The following is a 24,433-nucleotide window of genomic DNA, read 5'->3' on the forward strand; positions in this document are numbered from 1 at the left end:
CCCCCTTCTTCCACCTGAACTCTTTGACAATCGACTCGACACAGGGCGAAAAAGGACCTTTTTGACCAGGATAACGAGAAAAAGGTCATGCCCTGCAACGCAGGATCTAGAATAGAGCTGGACCCATAGCTCCACCGCCGGTGCTCAACAGTGCCAACAGAAGACTACAAAGAATGCTGAGAACTCACTAATAATGGCCTACAACAATAAGACTTCCCCTTCGAACAGTGACACCCCTGATTATCGTTTTTACTACGTCTTATTTCTCTCCCAGCCACCATTGTATTGACTATGCTCCAACCGAATTCGAAACGAACTTACATTTGTAATAACCTATCAGTCCATATTCCGAATGACTATAAGCATCTATGAAATGTACCCAATGCTCTCACTACAGAATCGTTTTTGTCCGATATTGCATTACTATGACTTTCCTGCAACGAGCTTAACGATAGGCCCGCCTCCTAGGATGAAAGATTTTAAATGTACTGTTTACAGCTCCTTCACATGGGTTCCTACTTCTTTTACTCATGACCGCCACAGTAGACATGGATAGGAAATAGGCCAGCAAGATGTCTTGGGAATGTTAAAGGGAGGACTGTGGAAAATTAGTACGGTTTGGTAAACATTATCCGCGCCATCTTGCCTTTTCCCCTGATGCCACACTTTTGTCGTGCGCACCCGCCATTTTAGGTGCCTCGATCAGAACCACCCTCTGCATGCCACTGACCCCCCACTCACTGGCCACCCCCGCTCTCACATGCCCTGGGTCATAAACCCCTCTTCAGGGCAGCCCTGCCTCAGAATCCCATCCTGTTCCCAGCGCGACACCTCCCTTCATTCCTTTCATGGTCCCAGGTCCTTTGATACAAACCCCCTTTTCCTGTGTGCCCGTTTGTCTTCCTCGTTCCCAGGCCGCCACCTGGCCCTGCAGATACTGTTTATTGCCCCCCATACAGTAGGAAGCTTCCCCCATTAAAGGACCCTCGAATTGATCAAAGCCCCCACCCTATGAGATCCGATCCACCCCACACATTCCGTGAATCGGCGGAATGTCCAGCTGCGCGATAATCATCACCTGTTGTGACCGGGGTGGGGACTCCAACTGTAAATGTGTGTGGGAACGGGCCTGAAGGGGGGATTCCGAGGATGTCCTTTCATACTTCAAAGCATTGCAAGACTGTGATAAAGATCATAAACTCGTGTATAAGAGGCCAGGCCTCAGAGATGCGGTTAGAGCACCTCGTGACGATACTGGCTGTCCGAACTGATGTGTTCTCCTCCGGAGAGAATAAACCTTGTTTCCTGCCTTCCAGTCTCCAGCGCCTGCCTCTTCATTGATTAATATTTTGTGGGTTAAAGAGGCGATACCGCCGGGCAAATATTGGTTGTCCTTGACCCTTTTTCTACAGCGTAGCGTAGTACTTCGCCCAGGATTAGTGATTACCTTTGTGCATTTGACAGGATAGGGTTCCACTTGGTGCCATGTTTTCTGGCACAACTTCCTTCCAAGTTGTTGGCCATTGTGTCCCTTTTACAAGTCACTGTTTTCAGGTGCATGGGTTCGAAGGTCTTAACTCCCAGATGCCAGTGCCCTGGTAATGAAATCCGGGACTGGGTTTGAGGTGTGCAGGTGACATGGATTCCCCTGGGAGCCCTGTCCCGGGGGTGTCTTGGCAGCACGGAGTGTGAGGGACTCTTTATTTTACTCAGGAGGGTCCCTCAAATGGGTGAGGAGTTTAACGGGGTGATTTGTAGTTTTGTTGATTCGGTGTTGGCTTTAGGGAGTAAAGGGGTGTTGTGGTGATGCAAGGGATCACAACAGTCATTGTGAACAAAATCCTGATTTTACCTCCATGGCTAGTGGTGTCTTCACAAAGTTTGTGTGAAGCGGTCATTTTTAGTCTCCACATGTGTGAATCAGGCTGGGTCTTAGAGGCAGACTTTGGGGTGCTGCTGGTGTTGTCATAACCTCAAACCCATATGCAATACAGGCCTGGTACCTACAATGTCTTCACATAGTGCGTGTGTAGTGCTCATTTGAGAGTGCCGCTAAAGGTTTCTACACAGGAGACACGTGTGATGGGCTGTTTTTGGGGTGCTGCTGGGGGTGGGGGGGGCTCTTGAACCAGAGTTTTGGGTGCAGGAGGTTAGATTTGAGAGACTGGTGATGTGGCTGCTAGGGTTCTCTTGATAATGGATGTGGGTGAAGTGCCGATTGTGGGGTGACACTGTGATCCTTTGTGCAGAATGCTGGCTAGGAGAGTCGGATACTGGGATTTTGCTGAGGGTATCCTGAGTCAGTGGCTGTGTATGAAGTGCAGATTTTGGGGTGCTGTTAGGGGTCTCTTGACTTTGGGTGAAATGCTGATTTTGGGGTGTTACTAGAGGTCTCTTGATTCTATGGTCCTGTGAGCAGAAGGCTTTGTGCGAGAGGCAGGTATGGTGCTGCTAGCGGTCCCTTGACAGTGGATGTGGCTGAAGTGCTGGTTTTGGGGTTCTGCTAGCAGACTCGACTCTAGGGTTCTGTGTGCAGGAGGCTGGCTGTGAGAGGATGCTGTGGTGGCTGCTAGGGGTCTCTTGACAAGGGACATGTGTTAAGTGCTGGTTTTGGGGAGATGCTCCGTGGTCTCTTTACACTTGCGTCCTGTGTCTAGGCGGCTAGGTGTGTGAGGCTGGCATCATGCCTGCTAAGTGCTTCTTCACACTAGGGTGTTGTGTGCTGGAGGATGGTGTGATGGTGCTGCTAGGGGTCTCTTGAGAGTAGGTGTTTGTGAAGTGCTGATTTGGGGGGAGTTGCTCTGGCGTTCCTTGACCCCAGGGTCCGGTGTGCATGAGGCTGGGTGAGGGAGGCTGGTGATGGGGGCTCTCTTAACCCCATGGACAAGAGTGCAGGAGGCTGGGTGAGAGAGGCTGGTGTGATGCTTGCTGCTAGGGTCTACTGGCAATGGACGTTTTTGAAGTGCTTAATTTTGAGGGGGGTGCTATAGGGTCCCTTGTCACCAGGTGTCCTGTGTGCAGGTGGGAGCTGCTGTGGTTCTCTTGGCCCCAGGGGCCGGTGTACAGGTGGCTGGGTGAGAGAGGCTGGTGAGAGAGCGCAAACTGAGATAAATATATGAGTACATCACACTTACCTATAGTAAGCACAAGTCAGGATGAGAAATGCCATGAGTGCTAATAGTATCTGAAATTATATTCTAAATGTATAGCTAATATAGAGATTTAAGTAGAAGTGGAATTAATACAGAAATGCGTGACATTATATGATTTTATTAGACGTGATTATTTTGAATCTATGTCGTGTAGCTGTTAAACATATAAGATGGTCTGTGGTAAAACGCAGAACGTGGTAGGCCTCAGGGCCAGAGCTGGAGCTAAAAGGGAAGGTGTTTCTTTTCACGACACAGATTGTTTAACGTTTTTGGTCATTGCATTAATGGGCCGTGATTTAGAGTAATGTTTTCTAAATAATAGAATAAGAGTTTAACATGCTTTAATTAAATGAAGAATTTGAATGCTATAATCATAATGTGAAATATTGTAGGCCTGAAATGTTTTAGCAGTGATTTACACGTACATGTCTGGGCTGAGAAATGTTGCAAGCCTTTTTAGAAGTCTATGAGAGTTGGGTTCTTGGCGGCAGATATCTGTCTGCAACAGGAAAGGGGGGATCCAATTATAAGTGAATGAATAGAGGTCTGTTCAGTAGACGGCCCAGACATGGAGGAGGGTTCTGGAATGTTTAAGGGGTATCAGCGGGCCGGAGAAGAGACTGAGAAGCAAGGTCAACTCTAACGTCTGAGGCCCAATACAAAGCATCATGGAAAAAGCCTGAAGTTGCACCACGTGAGAGGCGTTTCGCAAGGGGCGTCTCAAATGTTGTTGACTGTTTTGTATTAGGGACAGCACCCCTGGGTGGAGTTAGAGCAGAGACCTGAGGACCCTTTAGAGAGCGGATGGGTAGGCAGTGAGGGGTCATGACTGGAGAACTTTAGGTTTTCACCAAGAGACTTAGAGTGGGTGACTTCCCTTGGGGGTCATTCATTGCTGACACCTTTGTTAGGTTGGGATTTGGTTAAGTAGGGATACCATCTAGAACAGGGTAGGGACGCCTAACCTGTGTTTGTTTTCCTCCAACCTAAATGAAGGAGAGATATGCGTCTATGCTGATAGCTTTGCTATTTTTAGAACTTGTGTTAGTGATTTCTGTTGCTCGTCTGAGGGCTTTTCGAGAGCACATGTATGTAATTGGACCTGTGTATCTCGTGAATCTCATTCTGAGATGCTTGTATTTGCAGCTCATTATATCTTTACAATAAACTTTTGAAACCTAGAAGTTGTCCGTGATCTTTGAGAGTAGAGTCCTTTCTTGGGTGAACTAATTTGCAGATAGGTGTACTGTTTCCTTCCAAGACAGGCAATAAAGGTTCAGTCGACCAGATCGAGGTTTGGATCAATAGATATAAGGTATCGATCAAAATCTCGCCCTTTCAGTTGGTAGCTATAGAGGATGGTTGCCTTCTTGAGGACGGTGACCTAGGCCAGGTTAGCTTACCCCAAGGCCCCTAGAAATCGATGATCGGAAGAACAGCCCGCAGATGAAGATCCGGATGACGTGAGACAGAAAAAGCAGCAGTATCAGAGAGAGTGAGTATAAAGGGTTATGCGTGTTAGATTGCGGTGTTTTGTATTGTATCTATGTTGTAATGTCTGGCGGAGTTGAATGTCTGTAGAGTGACTGTGGAACAGGTTGTGAGCGCGCGCAACCGGTGGAAATCTTAAGTTCAAGGAGAGCTTAAGTGGTTCGGGTGTATCGGACACCCAGAGTAATTGTCAACTAGTGTGAAGGGGGTCATGAGGTACCATTGATCACCCGAGAGACCGAGATAGGGGGAACGTAAGAGTGAGTGCGTGAGTAACGGACGCTGGTCGGAAGTTACTGTGTGTGTAAGTAACCTATCAGAAAGACGATAGACATCTCGTCAGTTGTGTTGACAATTACAGATAGACTGTGGACGTACAGTCGAGAGAAGTGACCGCTTGGTCGGAAGTAGTCATTTTTCAGTGTATGAATGGGACGCATGCATAACCGGGAGACGAGTTGAGAAAGGAGGGGTGCTGCTGCGAAGCGGAGAAAAGAGACGTCAGGTGGTGTCGCGCAGTGATTGGCTGACCGGAGAAAGACCGCGCTGTGATAGGCCAGCTAGCGAACACGTCATACAGGGTCGCGACGTGATTGGCCGACAGGAGAAAGACCGCGCTGTGATAGGCCAAGCTAGCAAAGCCGCGACAGGATTGGTGGAGTGTCATCAGGAAGTAAACAGAGTAGCGAGGCTGGATTTTGTGCGCATAATTATGAAGTGTTTTAAATGGTTGAAAGCGCTGTTTAAGAAAGAGAGGAGAGGATCGTATGAAGGGGAAGAAGCCCCGCCGGAGGGTACGCCAGCTCGTTATATGGCAGTAAATGTTGGGTTGCATACGATCCTTTGGATATCAGAGTGGAGTAAGATTACTGAAGGAAATGAGGAACTGACGTTCCCGAAGTACGGGACGTTCAGATTAGAGGTGTTACATCGATTGAAATCAGTCATGACCTCAAAGAGACCCTTGCCTAGACCAACCCAGTTTGAAGCCCTTGAAGCATGGCTTAGGGCAGCGCATGAAAGGAATATGAACAGACGACAAGAAAGGGTGAAACGCTCGGTAAGGGCAGTACAGGATGCCAGGTGGGATGCGGATGCTAAAAGATGGAGAGTGCATAATTTGGAAATAAATAAACTGTACCCAGTGTTAGAGGCGCCAGTAAATAAAAGCCCCCTAGAAGAAGATGATGAGAGCGAAACAGAGGACAGCCTGATAAACAGATTACTGACAGACAGGCCACCCCCGTATAATAGAGCAGGGGGAGAGGTCGAGAATACTGAAGGAGAAAAGGGGGGCATTGCAGGAGAGCATAGACCGCTTCCCAGTTCAGAGTGGGATCCTGAGCCAAAGAAAGAGTTGCTCCAGCCTAGTCAGGTGCAACAGGTAGTCGGTAGGTTTGTGGTACAAAGAGCGCCGGAAACGGAAAGCGCCACATCCTACCCATTACCAGATGCACTACAGGTACCTGTTACCATAGGTCCTATAATATCGATATATGACCAAGAGAGAGCAAAAGGGGAAGAACGGAAACGGAAAGACAGAGAAAGAGCAGAGCAGGCAAGGAGGAACGATACCACTAATTCCCCAAGTCAGATGCCAATACCCAGAGAGTGGAGTACCCCGATGCACACAGCAGGGGACCCAGGAGGAGATCCTGGGGGCCCTAGATGGCCAAAGGATCTGAGGGGATCTGGACGAAAATCCTTTCAAGAGCTAAATGAGTACATGAAGCAGTGGGATGAGGCAGTGAAGGCTCAAAAGTGCATCAATGCTGCAGAAGCAGAAAGGGAAAGTCAGGACAGCAGAGCACGAACTCACTGCGGGGCTGGGGAGAGTAGCCCGGAGTGGGACTGTAGAGGGAGTAGGGGAGTCACCCATTGGGCCCGAAATGGAGGTAGAACAGACCTGGAAAACGGGGGCCCCGGGAATGGAGGGGTGGCGTGCCCAATACTCAGTGAAGGGGAGAGGAGAGCGCAAGAGTACAGGAACAGCTTTAAGTGTCCACACTGTGTGCCTGGCACCAGAGAACAGAATGGGAGTTGTGAGAGGTCGCACCATAGTCCCTGTGATGACAGAAATGAGCGCAGCCCAGGGAATATGGGGAACCAGGAAGGATCGTATCGGATACTGAGCGATACGAGGCAAAGGGAGTGTAGCGACCAGAGGGAAAATAACAGAGAGATGTGCGGTGAGAGGAGAGAAGAAGACGAGAGTGGGCAGAGAGAGAGTAGGGATAAAAGGCCCGTGTTCCATCACCTTCCAAGATTGGATGGCCGAGCATGGGACCTGGAGAGATGGGAGCAAGGGAGGCCACCCATTAATTCTCCTGAGCCCAAACGCAGAGCTCGAAGTTGGGATGGTAGGGAGACCAGTGAGCCCCCTTCGAAAGACATATTGCGAGCTGAGATAAAAGCCAAGAGACTTGATGTCTCCAGCTTAAGGTCAGATCTGGATGACATGGTAGATGGTACCCTGCCTTTAGAAAGAATGGAAATGTATGAACAGGATGAAATACTGTATATGGCAAAGGACATCACACGAAAGGCGAGAGCAGTCCATGAGAAGTTAGTCGAACTAGCAGGCAAATATATGGTGGACTTGTCAAGAACCAAAGCATTACAGGGTAACCACAGGCTACATTACTCAGATCGAGATCTAGATGAGAGGAGAACGATTGGGCTGAAAACACACATAAGGGAATTGATTACTGGAATAAGGACATGGAGGGCACTAGATAAATGGGAAGAGAGGTGGTCCAAGAAAGGGACCGGCAGAAGAAGCATGATTGGTATAACACCAGGACAGCAGGGAATAGAAGCTTACCCTTTGCGTGAAGTTGCCAATGGGAGCTATGTACATGTCCCTTGGAGTAGGGGAGATTTAGCTGCTTTTACCACATCTTTCCCCAAGTTACGAGAGAGCCCCGTGGAGTGGTACAAGCAAGTCGAGAGGTTTGTAAAGATCTCAAAAGTCCTATGGATAGATCTGAACACGCTGTTTGACATTGTAGTACCAGGAGATCTGTGGACAGCATGCAAGGTTAGCGCTGAGTGGCCCACAACGGAGCCAGAGAGAGATGCTAGGACTAATGGGCCGTCCGAGATCGTGATGGCAAAATTCGAGAGAGTGATGACTTGGCTGAAAGAAAAAGTGCCAATGCAAGACATAGATTGGGTCAGAATAGACAGAACGAGACAAGAACCCAAAGAGACAGTCCATGAATATTACGAGAGATTGCTGAAGGCGTTTAAACAGTATAGCGGCTTGGATGTAATGGATCCAAAGGACATAGGGCAATTCGTGTCCAAGTTCGTCCTGGGACTGAGACCGGATATTAGTTTAATGATTCAGCAACACTCGATTTGTTGGCAAAGTAGACCCCTAGATGAAATACTGAGATATGCTAGGTACTGCTGTGATGAGGTAGACTCCAAGGCTAAGAAACTAAAAGAGAAGCTGATGGTGGTACAATTGCAGGCAGCAGGAAAGGGGGGACCGCAACAACAGCAGCAAGGGACAGGTACAGGAGGTAAGAAGCAGTACAGTCAGAACAAGGGTAATGAGGAGAGTACTACCTTCAGACCCAGAGTAGACATAGCTACCTTGAAGAAAACGACTAGGTGTCACCAGTGCAACGAGTTGGGGCATTGGAAACGCGAGTGCCCTTACAATGTAGAGATAGGAGAGCAAGAGATAGAGGAGGAAGAGGTCCAGAGCGCACCTATGAGAGGGGCGACGCCATACCAAGGAAAGGTGCTCAAAGGGGGGGGGGCTCCTCCCCGAGCCCAGTTCCCGCAACCTCCTCGAGTAGGGAGTATGGGTAAGACCTATAGACAAATGCCCCTGTTTGTGGAAGGTGAAGAATGCTATTATGTGGACCCATTAACCGGACAGAGAGTGGAAAGAGAAGACTGCACCCTTGGGGCAGCCTTAGAGGTAGATCAGAGGGGACCCTATGTGGAAGCAGAAGTAGCAGGGTGCCCTACGACATTTCTGGTGGACACAGGAGCCACTAGATCCACGATCAGATCAGCTGCAGTTCCAGACCTGCCCATGTCTGGAGAGACCATACAGGTGGTAGGGGTCGCAAACAGGAGAATAACCAGCCAATTGACAGAACCGGTACAGGTGAAAATAGGGAAGTACAGCGATGAGCACCAATTTGTGGTTTGCGATTCAAGCCCTGTGTGTCTGCTAGGAAGAGACCTGTTGTGCAAATTGAATTGTACTATATATTGTACACCCCAGGGAGTGGAGGTATTGACTAATGATGATGATGCAGATTTCAAAGTTGCAAACTCAAGAATATGTGTGGAGCTGTACCCTACTTTGACAGTGGACGAGCTTCCCTGGGATTTGAGAGAGACAGTGGCATCAGAGGTATGGGATTTCACTGGGGAAGAGATTGGATTGGTCAAAGGGGTGGACCCAGTGAAAATTGTAGTGAAACCGCATGCTGAGTTCCCAAGAACACCCCAGTATAAATTGACTCCAGAAACGATTGCAGGCATAAAACCCGTGATCGAGTCCATGATTAAACAGGGAATACTGAAAGAAATCGTGGGTAGTCCATGTAACTCCCCGATTATGGGTCTGCAGAAACCAAATGGGAAATTTCGGATAGTGCAGGATCTTCGAAAGATTAATAACATAGTCGTTTCATGTTGTCCAGTGGTACCGAATCCATCAGTGATACTGTTTCAGATTCCATTCCAAGCTGAGTGGTTCACTGTGATAGATCTTTGTCAGGCTTTCTTTTCGATCCCTTTGGACGAAGATAGCCATTTTCTTTTCGCATTTAAGCTGGAAAATCGCGTCCTAACATGGTGTCGTATCCCTCAGGGGTATACAGAGAGTCCATCGATCTTTAACCAGCTTCTGAAGAAAAATCTTGAAAGTCTAGTGCTGCCCCAGAAGTCAGTTCTGGTCCAGTACATAGACGACCTCCTTGTGGCGTCAGAAACAGAAGAAGCTTGCAGGGAAGATTCCATTGCTTTGTTAAATCACCTAGCTGCCAATGGGCACAAGGTGTCCCCGGGAAAATTGCAGTACTGCCTGACAGAAGTGCAGTACTTGGGACACAGAATTGAGAAAGGCAAACGAAAGGTGTCACCAGACAGGATAGAGGCGATCATGAAAATGAACGCGCCTCAGACACAGAGAGAGGTCAGGATGTTCCTAGGGATGGTGGGTTATTGCCGACAGTGGATCGTGAACTTTTCACTGAAAGCAAAGCCCTTGCAAAAACTGACGCACAAAGAGGTGAGTGATCCGGTACCATGGGACAAAGACTGTTTGATGGCGTTCCTACAGTTGCGAGAGGACCTGTGTCGTGCTCCGGCATTGGGAATGCCTGATTACAATAAACAATTCTTTCTTTACTGTTGTGAGAGAGAAGGTTGTGCGTTGTCTGTGTTGGTCCAAATCCATGGGAATGCCCGTAGACCAGTTGCTTATTTTTCAGCTACTTTAGACCCAGTAGCCGCAGCGTTGCCCGGATGTCTCAAATCCGTTGCTGCAACGGGTGTCAGCATTGAGAGATGTGAAAATATCGTTATGGGGCACCCGTTAGAGGTGTGCGTGCCACATTCTGTTGAACTGTTGATGACCAGGACCAAAACACAGCATCTGACCAATAGCAGGCTCACGCGCTATGAGCAAGTTATTCTTGCTGCAGAGAACGTGACCCTCAAGAGATGCTCTGTTTTGAACCCTGCTACCTTAATGCCACTTCCAAATGATATTGATGATGATGATGAATATACAGACCATGACTGTCTCGATGTGACTGAACTATGCACCAAACCCAGACCCGACATCGTAGATGAGCCACTGACCGACCCAGACGAAGTTTTCTTTGTCGATGGCTCATGTGTAAGAGACGAAGTTGGGCAGTTGAGAGCAGCTTATGCTGTTTGTACAATTGAAGGAGTTGTGGAAGCAGGGTGCCTGGAAGGAGTACACTCCGCTCAGGTAGCCGAGATTATTGCCCTAACACGTGCTTGCTTAGCAGGCAATCAAATTCGAGTCACCATCTACACCGACAGCCAATACGGGTTTGGGGTAGTTCATGATTACGGGCAGTTATGGTCTCAAAGAGGGTTCATGACTTCTTCAGGCTCTCCCATTCGCAATGGAGAGTTTGTGCGCTTGTTGTTAGAAGCATTGCAATGTCCAGCAAGTATCGCAGTTGTAAAGTGCATCGCACATACCAAAAATGAGGACTTTGTTTCGAAAGGCAATAGATATGCTGATGAAGTTGCGCGGTATTGCGCAGAGCAAGGTTACTCTTTCACAGAGGTGGAGGTGGGTGGAATAAATGTGAGAACTGAATTAGCCATGATACTGGAAACTGTTGATACTTGGGATGAACTGTCAACCATGCAAGAAAATGCTCCTGATTCAGAAAAGGAAACATGGGAAAAGGCAGGATGTGTAATGGGTGAGACTCATTTTTGGGTCTCAGCAGACGGCAGAGCAGTGTTGCCCAATGAGATGGTGAGTCCAATGGCTAGACTCATACATGGTCCAGTACACTTAGGGAGAGATGCTATGCTGAGAGTGTTTAGACAGACTTGGTACAATCCTAAGTTTAGAATAGCAGCAGAAGCAGTGTGCCAGCGTTGTGTGACCTGCCAGCAGCTGAATGTAGGGAAAAGAACACCAGTTGCACTAAGTCACATAGGAAGGTCTGGAGGTCCATTCAACAGAATGCAGATAGATTTCATTGAAATGCCAAGATGCAACCGCCTCCGCTATGTCTTGGTGGTTGTTTGTGTGTTCTCCAGGTGGGTTGAGGCATACCCTACACGTAGGTGCGACACCCTCACAGTGGCTAAGTTACTGCTTAGAGAACTTATCCCTCGGTTCGGGGTGCCGGCCTTTTTGGAATCAGATAGGGGAACACATTTTAACAGCGAGCTTGTGAAGATGATTTGTGTTGCACTGAATATCGACCAAAAGCTCCATTGCAGTTACCGACCAGAAGCCTCAGGAATTGTGGAACAAATTAATGGCACGATCAAGTCCAGAATAGCGAAAGTTTGCTCCTCAACGACCCTGAATTGGCCTGACGCCCTGCCATTAGTACTCATGAGCCTTCGTAGTACCCCAGACAGAAGAACAGGGTTGTCACCACATGAGGTGTTAATGGGGAGAGCAATGAGACTGCCATCTATTCCAGCTACTGCACTGTTAAATATCACAGATGATATGATCCTGGACTATTGTAAGGGGCTGTCTGACGCCATGCGTTCTGTGTCCCTTCAGGTGCAGGCTGCAGAGGTTCCAGCGTGCCAGGGCCCTTGCCATGACCTGTATCCTGGGGACTGGGTCCTGGTGAAGAAACATGTGAGAAGAAGCTGCTTGGATATTCGTTGGCGTGGGCCCTACCAGGTCATCCTGATCACAAGTACAGCTGTAAAGGTGGGAGGCCTGCCCAACTGGATACACGTGTCGCATACGAAAAGGGTTCCAGCACCTCTGGAAACAGCTCCTCTCTCGGATGGACGTCCAGCTGAGGGCCAAGAAGCCATAGAGGGGGCTAGCCAAGCTGTAGAGGTGCCAGTGGAAGCAGGGAACGAGTCTGACCAAGCTGAGGACGGTCAGTACAACAGCGAAACAGAAGACGCTACAGAAGGAGAAGACAGCTGGGAGTACGAGTCTGACCCTGACAGGTCTGAAAGAGAGCGAGAACAGACCAGAAGGAGAAGGAGTAGAAGGGCACGTGGAGAAGCAAATTGGCCACAAAGAAGAAGTTCTAGCCTGAGGTCAACTCCAGAAGCAACCCTTCCTCCGATATCAGAAGACTCAGACCCAGAAGAAGGTGCTCAGGGCGCTGAAGCACCAGACCGAAGGAGGTCAAGAAGAGTGCGTGTGCCTAACAGAAGATACTCCACACCTGAGTGGACATATCTGGCGACAAATGTCTGTGAAACCGGAGACAGGGAGGATCCGAGCGGTGGTGGTGTCCAGTTCTGAGCCCATTATCACCGTGGAAATACAACTGTTGGTACCCGGTGTCGAACAAGAAGGGTCACTAACATTCGTGCTCCCCAGACCTCCCCGCCTCAGCAAGTTAAAACACATGTTTCTTACAGAATTGAAATTCCCCGACTTTGGTACCACGATAACAGCACATGAAGAGCATACTCTTCGCATGGAAATATTGAACTATGCTATTGAAGCTGCAACCACAAATCTAATAGTCGATTGTTAAAGGACTTTGTAAATAAAGCAAGCAGAAGAAAAGAAGATTACCTAGCGCCCAGGAAGCAGAGAATTTTAGGGAACCCCTTGAGTGGATGGAGAAGGGCTAGGGTTGTCTTTTTGAACTGTGAAAGGACTTTTTGCGAAAAAGGCTGTCAGCCTCCAGCTGTGTGGATTCTAAAGACAAAAAAAGGATTGAAAGAGACTGTAAAGGAACGAGAGGAAAAGAACTTTTTTTGCAAAGAGAAAGGGAAAAGCTAGATTGTCTGACGAAATGGAGGCCGGCACCCCGAATCGCAGAGCTAAATGTATAATAGGTACACTAATAGTAGGAGTGATAATATTAATAGCTTTAGTGGTAACAATTTCTTATGTAAAGGGACATGAGGAAGAGGTAAAGGTAACTGATGCGAATTCTGTAGTAACACTTACACCCACTGTTGCAGGTGAGAAAAGGGAAAACACTCAAGAGAAAGCGTTATTGGCTGCAGAAGCCCGCAGGTTACATGTAGACGAGTCCCAAGGAGACTTTAGGTCAAATGCTTATGCTAAACTTTTGTATGAATACGTGGATGCCATGGGGGTTAAGGATTGCTACGTCTGCATGCAGTTGCCTGCGTCTGTAGATGAAGGAATTCGATATCATCACCTCCCTCTGACATATGGCATTACATGTAGCTTATTGCTTAGTATATTTTATGAGAGAGATAGTTTTGAATACTATTTCTCCAATTATGATTCTGTGTTGCCAGAAGTCCCGAATTATAAGCAGATGAATAAATGGGATTACTGGAAGAGTGAAGACAGATTGGCCAAGTTCTTCATTCCTTGGATTACCTTAGATACTTCACATGCCCGTAGAAATAATCTGACATGCAAGGTGTCAGAAGTCGAGAAAAAGTTCATAGGGCAGGTGGATGATCGTTACAGGAGACAAAAGATTTTGAAAAAATCAGGACAAGGGAAATTAGATTGGACCGAGGAAGAGAAGTCACACAAGAGAAAGGGTAGTAGTGGTCCAATAGCTTTAGATAAAGCGCAGAAAGGAAAGTTATGTCTTCACCGAGCCAAAACGTATTATGAAAATGTATACGTGGGTGAAGTTGACTGTGAACATGCTTTTAATTTAGAGTACTACACTAAGGATTTCCTGAAGGGAATGCAAGTGATTCCAAATGTGTATTTTGTATGTGGAAGAAATGCTTACGTGAGACTACCTGACAACTGGTATGGATCATGTTACTTGGCAATTGTCTTCCCCAAAATATATCATGCACAAGACTTATTGATCATTGAGGGCCAGACATCATCGAGGGGAAGGAGGGATTTAGGAGATGCAGAAATGGTTGGAGATGTCTTTGGAGCTATGTTCCCTCTTTTGGGAATAATCCTTAATGATGTTAAAATTAGACGACTGGCAACAGTTGTCGACAGGTTGTCTGCCAGCACTGCTCAGTCCTTAATGCTGGTAGAAGGAGAGATGCAATCGATAAGGGCTATGGTTCTTCAAAATCGGCTTGCATTAGATGTCTTATTAGCAAAAGAGGGCGGAGTCTGTAAGGCTTTGAAGGTTCAGGAATGTTGCACTTACATTCCAGACCTTTCAAAACCCCTTGAGAAAGTTATTAAGAACATAACTAATATACACAAAGAGATCGAAGACTTGAGTAGAGAAAATGTCTGGGAAAAGGTGGGCCATGGAATGAGTACAGTTGGAGGGTGGTTTTCCACCTTAGGCAAAAGCTTTATTTGGTATATCCTAAAGCCTATCATCATAATATTGATCTGTGGGATAATATTGTGGGGATTGGTGAGGGTATTCAAATGGTACAGAGCAAGAAGGTCAGAAAGGGCCCAAAGAGAACAGTTGCAGAGATTGGCTGCCATACAAGATAATCAGTACAGGAGCCTGAGAGCTCTGGAAGCGCAGAGAATGCCAGCAATAACTGCAGTTTAAATGTTAGTGATGACCCCGAGAGGTCATCAAAGGGGGGAACTGAGAGAGCGCAAACTGAGATAAATATATGAGTACATCACACTTACCTATAGTAAGCACAAGTCAGGATGAGAAATGCCATGAGTGCTAATAGTATCTGAAATTATATTCTAAATGTATAGCTAATATAGAGATTTAAGTAGAAGTGGAATTAATACAGAAATGCGTGACATTATATGATTTTATTAGACGTGATTATTTTGAATCTATGTCGTGTAGCTGTTAAACATATAAGATGGTCTGTGGTAAAACGCAGAACGTGGTAGGCCTCAGGGCCAGAGCTGGAGCTAAAAGGGAAGGTGTTTCTTTTCACGACACAGATTGTTTAACGTTTTTGGTCATTGCATTAATGGGCCGTGATTTAGAGTAATGTTTTCTAAATAATAGAATAAGAGTTTAACATGCTTTAATTAAATGAAGAATTTGAATGCTATAATCATAATGTGAAATATTGTAGGCCTGAAATGTTTTAGCAGTGATTTACACGTACATGTCTGGGCTGAGAAATGTTGCAAGCCTTTTTAGAAGTCTATGAGAGTTGGGTTCTTGGCGGCAGATATCTGTCTGCAACAGGAAAGGGGGGATCCAATTATAAGTGAATGAATAGAGGTCTGTTCAGTAGACGGCCCAGACATGGAGGAGGGTTCTGGAATGTTTAAGGGGTATCAGCGGGCCGGAGAAGAGACTGAGAAGCAAGGTCAACTCTAACGTCTGAGGCCCAATACAAAGCATCATGGAAAAAGCCTGAAGTTGCACCACGTGAGAGGCGTTTCGCAAGGGGCGTCTCAAATGTTGTTGACTGTTTTGTATTAGGGACAGCACCCCTGGGTGGAGTTAGAGCAGAGACCTGAGGACCCTTTAGAGAGCGGATGGGTAGGCAGTGAGGGGTCATGACTGGAGAACTTTAGGTTTTCACCAAGAGACTTAGAGTGGGTGACTTCCCTTGGGGGTCATTCATTGCTGACACCTTTGTTAGGTTGGGATTTGGTTAAGTAGGGATACCATCTAGAACAGGGTAGGGACGCCTAACCTGTGTTTGTTTTCCTCCAACCTAAATGAAGGAGAGATATGCGTCTATGCTGATAGCTTTGCTATTTTTAGAACTTGTGTTAGTGATTTCTGTTGCTCGTCTGAGGGCTTTTCGAGAGCACATGTATGTAATTGGACCTGTGTATCTCGTGAATCTCATTCTGAGATGCTTGTATTTGCAGCTCATTATATCTTTACAATAAACTTTTGAAACCTAGAAGTTGTCCGTGATCTTTGAGAGTAGAGTCCTTTCTTGGGTGAACTAATTTGCAGATAGGTGTACTGTTTCCTTCCAAGACAGGCAATAAAGGTTCAGTCGACCAGATCGAGGTTTGGATCAATAGATATAAGGTATCGATCAAAATCTCGCCCTTTCACTGGTGTGATGATTGCTTGCTGCTAGGGTCTCCTGACAATGGAAGTTTGTGAAGGGCTGATTTGGGGGGGGGGGGGTGCGCTATAGTGCCCCTTGGCACCCGGTGTGCAGGGGGGAGCTGCTGGGGGTCTCTTGGCCCCAGGGTCCGGGGTGCAGGTGGCTGGGTGAGAGAGGCTGGTGTGGTTTCAGTGCTGGGTGTCCCTTTACAATCTGTGTGTGTTAAGTGCCGATTCTGTTGTGCTGCTAAGTGGTATCTAGACCCCAGGGCCCGGTGTGCAGGGGGCTGGGAGTGAGAGGCTGCTATGCCCGCTGCAAGGCTCTCTTGACAGCGGACGTGCACCAGGTGCTAATCATTTTCGGAGTTCTGCCGGTAGACGTGCGTGAAGTGCTGGTGTGGGGTCCCCGAACGGCAGAAGTGCGAGCAGCGCTGGGGGTCTCTTACCAGGGTCTGCTGGTACTGCAGCGCCCGCGGCTCCATCCCGTCCCCAGACATGTCGAGCGGTGCGCCCGGCTCGGGGTGATGCTGCCCGGCTCTGCCCCTGGCTCCCTCCCGGGTCTGGGGCACCTCTCTGCCCCCGGTGCGCTCCGGCTCCCTCTGCCCGGGCTCAGCCTCTCCACCTCCGCCGGCTCAGGCTCCCTCTCCGGCGGCTGCAGCTCCCGTCCTGCCCGGGCCCAGCCTCACGTCTCTCCTCCTCCCCCGGCCTCCCCGTGCGCCCTCTGCCCGGCTCCCTCTCTCCCGCTCCCGGATCCAAGTCTCTGCCGCCCGCGGGGCTCCGGGCAGCACCGCCCCGGGACCTCCCAGCTGTGCCGGGCACAGTCCCTCTGCCCCTCCCCGGGGTCCCGCCCCCCTCCTCGGCCCGCCTCCTGCACACCTCTGCACCCTGTCCCAGATGTCAAGTGCCCCATGCCACCGAAGCCGACCTGGCCTTTAAGCAGGCGCGGTGCGTCCATTGGGGCGTAGGGGCGAAGCCCCACTAAGCCCCATGGACCCACCACGTCGTCACTAGAAGCCAAACACAATTATTTTAAAAAAATCGCGCTATCTGCCGGCCGGGAAACCGGGAGACACCCGACCTTCCCGGAGTGCGCAAGGGGGGGCGGGGAGGGGGGGGGGGGAGGATCGGGCTGCTGCAGCTGCGCAAGTGTATTTTTGGGCACGAACATGCCCGCGCATGCGCAGATCGTTTTCTTGTGAATTCCCCCTTAGAGAGAGGACCAGGGGGCGGACCGCAGCCCCCGGGGTTACACAGGGCGACTGGGCGAGGAGTCATGGTGCCCCCTCAGCCAATCCTGGCGCAGGATTGGCGTCACTACATAGCCCGGTTACATAACCCCTGACGGATAGCACGGCCGACTTTGGTGCTGGGAAACCAGGTTCGAGCCTCTTATCAAACCATAAGAATGTATACATGACTTACTTTGGTGTTAAATAAATAGATATTTTAAAAAACAAATAAAAATGATGTTCCGACTAAGGTGTGAAATTGGTGTCGAATAAATACATGTTTTTAAAAACAATTAATATTAATCATGTATCATTGGTGCTGGAGTACAAGGTTCGAGACTGGTATTAAACACTGACAAGCTGTGTGCAAGTTATATGGTCATAAAAATACATGAATGATGGATGCAGGATGAGTGGATGCATGAATGGATGCAGGATGAATGATGGGTGGATGAATGGATGGGTGGATGCATGAATGAATGATGGATGCAGGATGGGTGGATGGGTAGATGAATGAATGATGGATGCAGGGTGGATGGATGGGTGCATGAATGAATGATGGATGCAGGATGGGTGGATGGATGGATGATGGATGAATGATGGGTGGATGAATGGATGGGTGGATGCATGAATGAATGATGGATGCAGGATGGATGCTGGATGGGTAGATGAATGAATGATGGATGCAGGATGGATGCAGGGTGGATGGATGGGTGCATGAATGAATGATGGATGCTGGATGGATGGATGATGGATGAATGATGGGTGGATGAATGGATGGGTGGATGCATGGATGCAGGATGGATGCAGGATGGGTGGATGGGTAGATGAATGAATGATGGATGCAGGATGGATGCAGGGTGGATGGATGGGTGCATGAATGAATGATGGATGCAGGATGGGTGGATGGATGGATGGATGATGGATGAATGATGGGTGGATGAATGGATGGGTGGATGAATGAATGATGGCTGCAGGATGGATGCAGAATGGGTGGATGAATGATGGATGCATGATGGATGCTGGATGGATGGGTGCATGAATGGATGGATGGGTGGATGCAGGATGGATGGATGGATGGGTGGATGGATGGGTGGATGGATGGGTGGATGAATGGATGCATGATTGAATGAATGATGGATGATGGATGGGTGGATGGATGGGTGGATGAATGAATGATGGATGCAGGATGGATGGGTGCATGAATGATGGATGGGTGGATGGATGGGTGCATGAATTATGGATGCAGGATGGGTGGGTGGATGGATGGATGGGTGGATGCATGAATGGATGCAGGATGAATGATGGGTGGATGAATGGATGGGTGGATGCATGAATGAATGATGGATGCAGGATGGATGAATGAATGATGGATGCAGGATGGATGCAGGGTGGATGGATGGGTGCATGAATGAATGATGGATGCAGGATGGATGGGTGGGTGGATGCAGGAATGGATGATGGATGGGTGGATAGATGGGTGGGTGGATGGATGCATGAATGAATGATGGATGGATGCTGGATGGGTGGATGGATGGATGGGTGGATGAATGAATGATGGATGCAGGATGGATGGGTGCATGAATGATGGATGCAGGATGGGTGGATGGATGGGTGGACACATGAATGGATGCAGGAATGGATGCAGGATGGATGATGGATGGGTGGATGGATGGATGGATGGATGAATGAATGATGGATGCAGGATGGATGGATGGATGGGTGGATGCATGAATGAATGATGGATGCATGAATGATGGATGCAGGATGGATGGATGGGTGAATGCATGAATGAATGATGGATGCTGGATGGATGGGTGGATGCATGAATGAATGATGAATGCAGGATGGATGCAGAATTGGTGGATGGGTGGGTGGGTGGATGGATGGGTGGATGCATGAATGATGTATGGATGGATGCAAGGTGGTTCGGGCTCGCTCGCTGCGCTCGCTCGCTGCGCTCGCTGTGGTGCAATATGCAAATTAGTTTACGCCCCACCACTTTCAAATGTCACCAGCCGCCCCTGCCTTTAAGCCACACCAACGGGGCATTCTGGGACTTGTCCTTTCGCCTTTGACATAGTGCACATATCAATCCCAGCATGCACCGGGCTGTGCACTAAAAAGCCAGGTCTGGGGCAAAGTGTCACACATGGCATGCGTAGAACCCACGTGGCAGCCTCTCCCGGGCTGTCACACTCTGTCACCCAGAACTTTCACTTTCCATGACCCACGGGCGAGGAACTTACTTTTTTTACTATGCATTCTGGTACTTGTAGTCCCAAACTTACGACGGGGCGAATACAACTAACAGATTCAAAAGGGATTTTTTTTAACTCTTTGACTTACTTTTTGCATAGAGCTGGCCTGGGAATTATGAGATCTCTGACGTTTTTTACCCCCACCCTACCCCGTTTTAACTCTGCACCATCATCGATTTGATAGGGAACTTTTAGGGATTTTGAGGGCTACGCATATTGTGGGGGTTCCCTGTTTGGAACAGCTTTGAATTTATAATTCAGTTCCAACTTTTTTTATGCCCTTTTGGCCCGGTCACATACGCTGCACAGACAAACGCGTCCAAATTCTAAATGTGTTTTCATCTACTATTCAAGGATACTGATGTTTGTTTTAAATATTGTAGCACAGCAGCAGCTCACTAGTATTACTGCGAATAATCTCCCTGACCCACTGCCATTTCTCATGTGTGTCCTGCTATGATCTAAAACAAACATTTTTATGGATATTGCACAGTGTTCAGAAACACAACATTTCTCTGTAAAATGTCTGTAATAGACGCCCACAAACTTACCATATTAGAAATACATTAAAGGAAAATGGTATTTACAACAATCTATGTTTAAAAATTATTCAAGGTCATCAGGGCAGGAATGTGTGGAGAATAGAGCTGGATCTGACATGGTGCCCGTCTGAAAGGCCGGGGCCCATGGGACAGAGCCCACTTTGCCCAGGTCTTAAAACTTCTCTGTTTTTATGACCATAGGTTCATAGCACTTAGGCTAGCACCAGCACTTCATACATCTGCCCACCCCCTAGCCATTGCTCTGCCCTTTCAGATACTGCCCCTCCGGTCTTCCTTGCTGTTCGTCTCTTTACTGCACCACTCCCCACCTCCATAACTGCCAAGTTTCCAGGTCCTTACACGAATAGTTAGGCCAGACCCTGTTTTTGCTTACATTTCTTGGACTTGCAGTCCTTGTTGATACTAAGTTAAATAAAACTACAAATCCCAGAATTCTGAGAAAAAACTTTGACTGGCCAAAATAGCCAGGCATAGACCTGTGAAACGTGGCAACTCTGTATTACTGCATCAGTAAGCTTGGGCGTAGTTCGCATAGTAGTACTACGCGTAGCTATGCGAAGAACACTTCGCACTATGCAAGCTACGCGTAGCTGCGCAAATTGCGTAGTGCACTGTGCAAAATGCTGTTCGCACTGATTGCACAGTGCTGGATGCTTGTCCACACTGTGCAATCAGTGCAAACCGCATCTTGCACAGTGCAAGCAGTCATTTTCTGCAGCTCAAGTAGATTTCTACTCAAGCTGCAGCTTTCTCAACGGGGGACTGGTAGTTTCTCATTGCGAGCGGTCGCGAGCAAACGCGACCACTCGCAATGAGAAACATGACCTCCCCGCGTTGAGAATCTCGCCGGGAGGTTTATTTTCCATGCCCGCGATCGTCAGCTTGATGTTGCTGGTCGCGAACAGGGGGAAAAGTCTTGCTGGGATGTCATTTTGCTCCCTCGCGGTCGCCAACTTGACGTTGAGGACTGCGAGCAAGCAACAAATGAATGCTATGCGTGTTTGCACTGTGCTACGTGCAATTGGAGTAGTGCGAAGTAACGCAAACTTTGCAAACTACGCGAGCTTAGCGCAGTACTTTGCCCAGGGTTATTCATCAGGGGAGAAGCTCTGTCAGTAAAAGTTGTGTGTGGGAGGGTGGAGATTGTGATTTTCCAGCAATCAGGCTGGCATATAATTTCAAAATACAATATATGACAAGCAGTGTGCATGAGAGGGGCTAAAGGGGAAGTTGAAAGGGAGACAAATGCAGGTTGGTAGGAGTACGAAGTGAGAGAAAACAAAATATTTTGTAAAATAACCAACATTTTTGAAGACTTTAAAGCAGAGAGGGAGAGGGTGTGTGTGTGATTTTATTCTGCGTTTATGGAAAAATTCCTTCTGATGTCCAATAGACACCTCAACGCACACAACTGAAAGCATCCGTACCCAGTTATTTTCCAGAAAATACATTTATTATGGAGGTATTACACCCCAAACACCACCTGATGTCACGCCCCTGCACTTCATGCCCTCTGCACTTCTCTTACCCACCCTATGGCCCTTTCTGTGCACTTCACAAGGAATTTGGTTTTATCACGACTGAGCCTTAAGAAGAGTTTGGGTGTTCACTTCTTTACACCTTATGACGCCTGCGCTGCCCTTCTAACACCCACTAATTTGCTCCTGCCTTTCCTTCATTTCTTTGTCCCTGGTGCCCTATCTCCTATTTAACCCCTTGCATGCTTATGACAAGCTGAGCTCGTCATGAGGCGCAGTGAAGCTGTGCTTATGACGAGCTGGGCTCGTCATAACGGCCGCGGCACTCGCCCATGCATTGAATTCCACACCCTTGCGGGCGTTCTATTGGAGTGGGCAGAGTCATGATGAGTCCAGCTCGTCATGAGCCCAGCTTCACTGGACAGCATGACGAGCTGGACTCGTCATGAGCACCGGGGCGCCGCGCGCGGCCCCTTCCCCCCCGCACCGCAGGGGAATTACCCCCACTGCGAAGGGGTTAACAGAGTCCCACCATTTTATGCCCCAGAGCACACATTGATAAACAGTAGGTCCCAGCAGAACCAGGGACATGATACAATCCAACATTTTTAATGTTGACACTCTAGTCACAGATTCTCAGTCACGTTGGCGCTATAACCAATGCTGTCCTATGAAGCCGAGCTTCGGAAAACCTCAATACTCAGCTCCATTTATAAACAAGGTCTCAGCTAATCAGAGGCATAGCTACCACTGGTGCAGCAGACGCAGTTGCACCAGGGTCCAAATGCCTGAGAGACCCATTGAACCCTGATAATCGCTGTATTTGACTACCCCAACAGCAGTCAACGAGGTCATTTTCAATATGTGCACCGGGGCTAATGGCATCCTTGCTACACTACTGTAGCGAATGGAACTGAGGGGGTCACAGTGTATACTATGCAGCCATATTGTTTTGAAAGTCTGGGCATCCTCTTTATCCATGGTCTCTGTCTCTGAGTGCAGGACCCGACAACTCAGTGGGACGAATGCTCAGCTGCTGAGTTTTCAATATAAACTGTCATATATTTTATGAACCAAATACCCAAAGACGCAAACAGAAATGGAACCACCTGAGTTCCGTCAATGGAGATTTAAAGGTGTCCAGTTCCAGACCAATTAATGCCCCAATTGGCCTCACTGTTCTGAACTGGGGGGGGCAGATGTAGCAATGACCAGTCTCCACCTTAGCATTCCCTTATGGTACCAACATTTAGGGGCCGTTGTCATTAAATTGGCTAGTGATAGTCAGATTTTTTCCAGCTGGGTCGGACTGGCCTGTAGGACAAACTTGAAGTGCCCGATGGACTGGTCTGTCAGATCAGTTTGAGGCAGTTTTTTTTAGCAGTTGTGGGCCAGTTTGATGGCCAGGTGGGCTGGTTTTCCCTGTTGATTTCCCTGATATTACCAATTTTATTTTTAGTTATTTGCTCCACTAATGGAAGCCTCTTTTATTTTGCAGCATCGGACTATTTTTTGTCCCAGCCTGACCCTGTTTTCCAATCATAGGAACAGTGCTGGAAGTAGGGGTCATTCAATGGGTCCAAATGCTTCACCATTCCTCCCTGGTAGTTGCAACAGAGAGGTGGAGACTCACCGCTACTTTAAAAATGGTTGCCTGAGAAGCACAACTTCAGTCGTGGTAGATCTCTGTCTTTCTTCTCGTTTCTGACCAGTTGAAGTGTGGGAAGCCAGGAAGTGAGCTCTCCTTGTGGCTTCTGGACTGCTCAGCCTGCTCCACAATGACCCTTCATCAGGTGGACTTTGCACAGATCTGCCAGACAATCAGGTCAGCCCCTCTCTATACGGCAAATTAGCTTTTTGTTTTCTATCACCGTTGTTTAAACATAACTTGCAGTAGCTTCCATATGATCCTGAAGAAGGCCGCCACACCTCTGTTTCGGGTATTAGGCCGAAACATGTCAACCTATTTTTCACTCCATGGCAGGTTGAGTTACTTCCTGTTATAGCTTTGTTTTTAATACTGGTCCAGGGGCACCCCAATAAAGTCTATTGCATACCCTGGAGCAAGTTTTACTTCACACTCACTTTGCTCTGCACCCCTCATCACACTCAGCTCATCTAAGGTATTTAGTATAGTTCTTTCTACCATAAAACATCCCTAAGCTCCTCTCTCTCAGAGAGAGAGTTGTAGCCCGCATTATGACTAGGTTTATAATGCGAGGAGGTTACCCTATTATGAAGCATGCCACCTTCGGGTGGGTGAGGAAAACCGTCCTTGAAAACGGACACTCCAGTTGCACTCTTCCTCATCTTGTAGACCCAGGGGGCTTTTCTTTTCTGTTGTCGGTTTTTGAGTAGGGGAGTCAACACCTGCAGGTCTCTAAACCTCCTCTGGCACTCCCTGTGTTTGGCAACTTTCCATATCCCATAATGCCACTCCACTCTACACAATGTTACACAATGCCAGTCCACTCCACGTTACACAATGTCACACAATGCCACTCCACTCCACGCTACACAATGTCACTCCACTCCATGCAATACCAATCCACGTCACTCAATGCCAATCCACACCATCCAGTGACACTCCACTCCACTCCACACCACACAATGCTACTCCACACCACTCAATGCCACTCCACTACACACAGCA

General features: G+C 48.1%; 1 protein-coding gene across 1 annotated transcript in view; it reads right to left on the reverse strand.

Annotated features, from left to right (window-relative positions):
• Positions 1 to 17,005, reverse strand: part of CLCN2 (chloride voltage-gated channel 2) — a 530,501-nt gene extending 513,496 nt beyond the window's left edge. Inside the window, exon 1 of the mRNA XM_078668166.1 lies at positions 16,696 to 17,005. Coding sequence (XP_078524292.1) covers positions 16,696 to 16,746 — 51 coding nt within the window. The 5' untranslated portion in view covers positions 16,747 to 17,005. The remainder of the gene's footprint in view (positions 1 to 16,695) is intronic.
• Between the last annotated feature and the right edge of the window lie 7,428 nt (positions 17,006 to 24,433).

The sequence above is a fragment of the Lissotriton helveticus genome, chromosome 11 (genome assembly GCF_964261635.1).
Source record: "Lissotriton helveticus chromosome 11, aLisHel1.1, whole genome shotgun sequence".
Classification (NCBI taxonomy): domain Eukaryota; kingdom Metazoa; phylum Chordata; class Amphibia; order Caudata; family Salamandridae; genus Lissotriton; species Lissotriton helveticus.